The sequence below is a fragment of the Sinocyclocheilus grahami genome, unplaced genomic scaffold, assembly GCF_001515645.1.
Source record: "Sinocyclocheilus grahami isolate Dianchi unplaced genomic scaffold, SAMN03320097.WGS_v1.1 scaffold44.1, whole genome shotgun sequence".
Taxonomy (NCBI): domain Eukaryota; kingdom Metazoa; phylum Chordata; class Actinopteri; order Cypriniformes; family Cyprinidae; genus Sinocyclocheilus; species Sinocyclocheilus grahami.
Genome location: NW_015505223.1, coordinates 1 through 1,178, shown reverse-complemented (window position 1 = coordinate 1,178; position 1,178 = coordinate 1). Strand labels below are relative to the sequence as shown.

At 38.3% G+C, this 1,178-nt stretch overlaps 1 protein-coding gene across 1 annotated transcript in view; it reads left to right on the top strand.

The window, feature by feature from the left end:
• The window catches only part of LOC107582420 (inositol 1,4,5-trisphosphate receptor type 1-like), a gene marked incomplete at its 3' end in the record, with an annotated part of 51,700 nt that extends 50,776 nt beyond the window's left edge, over positions 1–924 (top strand). The window contains exons 13-14 of the mRNA XM_016268268.1: positions 492–664; positions 805–924. Coding sequence (XP_016123754.1) covers positions 492–664; positions 805–924 — 293 coding nt within the window. The remainder of the gene's footprint in view (positions 1–491; positions 665–804) is intronic.
• Between the last annotated feature and the right edge of the window lie 254 nt (positions 925–1,178).

Sequence of the window (1,178 nt, the reverse complement as noted above, 5' to 3'; positions counted from 1 at the left end):
GATGACAATAATATACACAATGACCTGAAGGATCATGTGTGTTCATTCAAAGAAAGGTTTTCCTATTAATTAATTAGCAAAGAAAAGTCCTTCCCTTGTGGATTTTCCTCATGGGCAAGGAAGCGATTTTCTTCACCTAAATTCCAGGAGGTCGTAAATGTATCTGGTGTCAGAGTTGCCATGGTAACCAGGGGGGCCTGGTGGCAGACATCCTGGCATCCAGTTTATTGGGTGAGGGGACTGTGACGATTTGTTAATCTAATGAATAATTGATTTGTTAAATCAAATGAAAAATGGTGTCTGATTGGTCCAGACGCTACAATACCATCCTTACAAATTTTTTATGGATTCATCCTTTATCCTCATGTAAATGTGTTTATTTTATTTTTTATTTTTGTTTATCAAAACTGGTTCTATAAGAGAATGGGTGGCAGGTCTGGTGAATGAAAGTACAGAATGAGTCACTTTGTCTCTTTGTGCCCCTTGTCCAGGAATACATTGCCAAGCAGTTCCGCTTCATGCAGAAACAGATCGGCTACGACGTGTTGGCCGAAGACACAATAACGGCTCTCCTCCACAACAACCGCAAACTCTTGGAGAAGCACATCACGGCGGCAGAAATTGACACGTTTGTCAGCCTTGTGAGGAAAAACCGTGAACCAAGGTGGGAGAGAGTGTACTGCAAAGACAAAAGAGCTTTTCCAAAAGTTTGAGAGCAATACCAAAACTTTTTGCTCACAGTATATAAGTGCCAAGAAAGAGAGATAGAAGTCTGACATGTATCCATGTGCTGTTTATGTTTAGGTTTTTGGACTACCTGTCCGATCTGTGTGTGTCCATGAACAAGTCCATCCCAGTGACTCAGGAGCTGATCTGTAATGCGGTGCTGAATCCCGCCAATGCTGACATCCTTATAGAGACCAAGTGAGACATTTTTGAAAACCATGAACAAAACAAAAGAGCATAAAAGAGAATGTGACTCACACTACATTAAATATGAGTTTAGTGACAATATTGCTTTATGTAGTTAATTATTAGATGCTAAGATTAGTTTTAATTATTTCATTATTATTTTTATTTAATGTTAATATAAACAACCTTTCAAAAGTTTGTGGCCGGTAAGATTTTTTTTCTTACTTTTTAGGTCTCAGGATCCATTTAATTTGATCCAAAATACA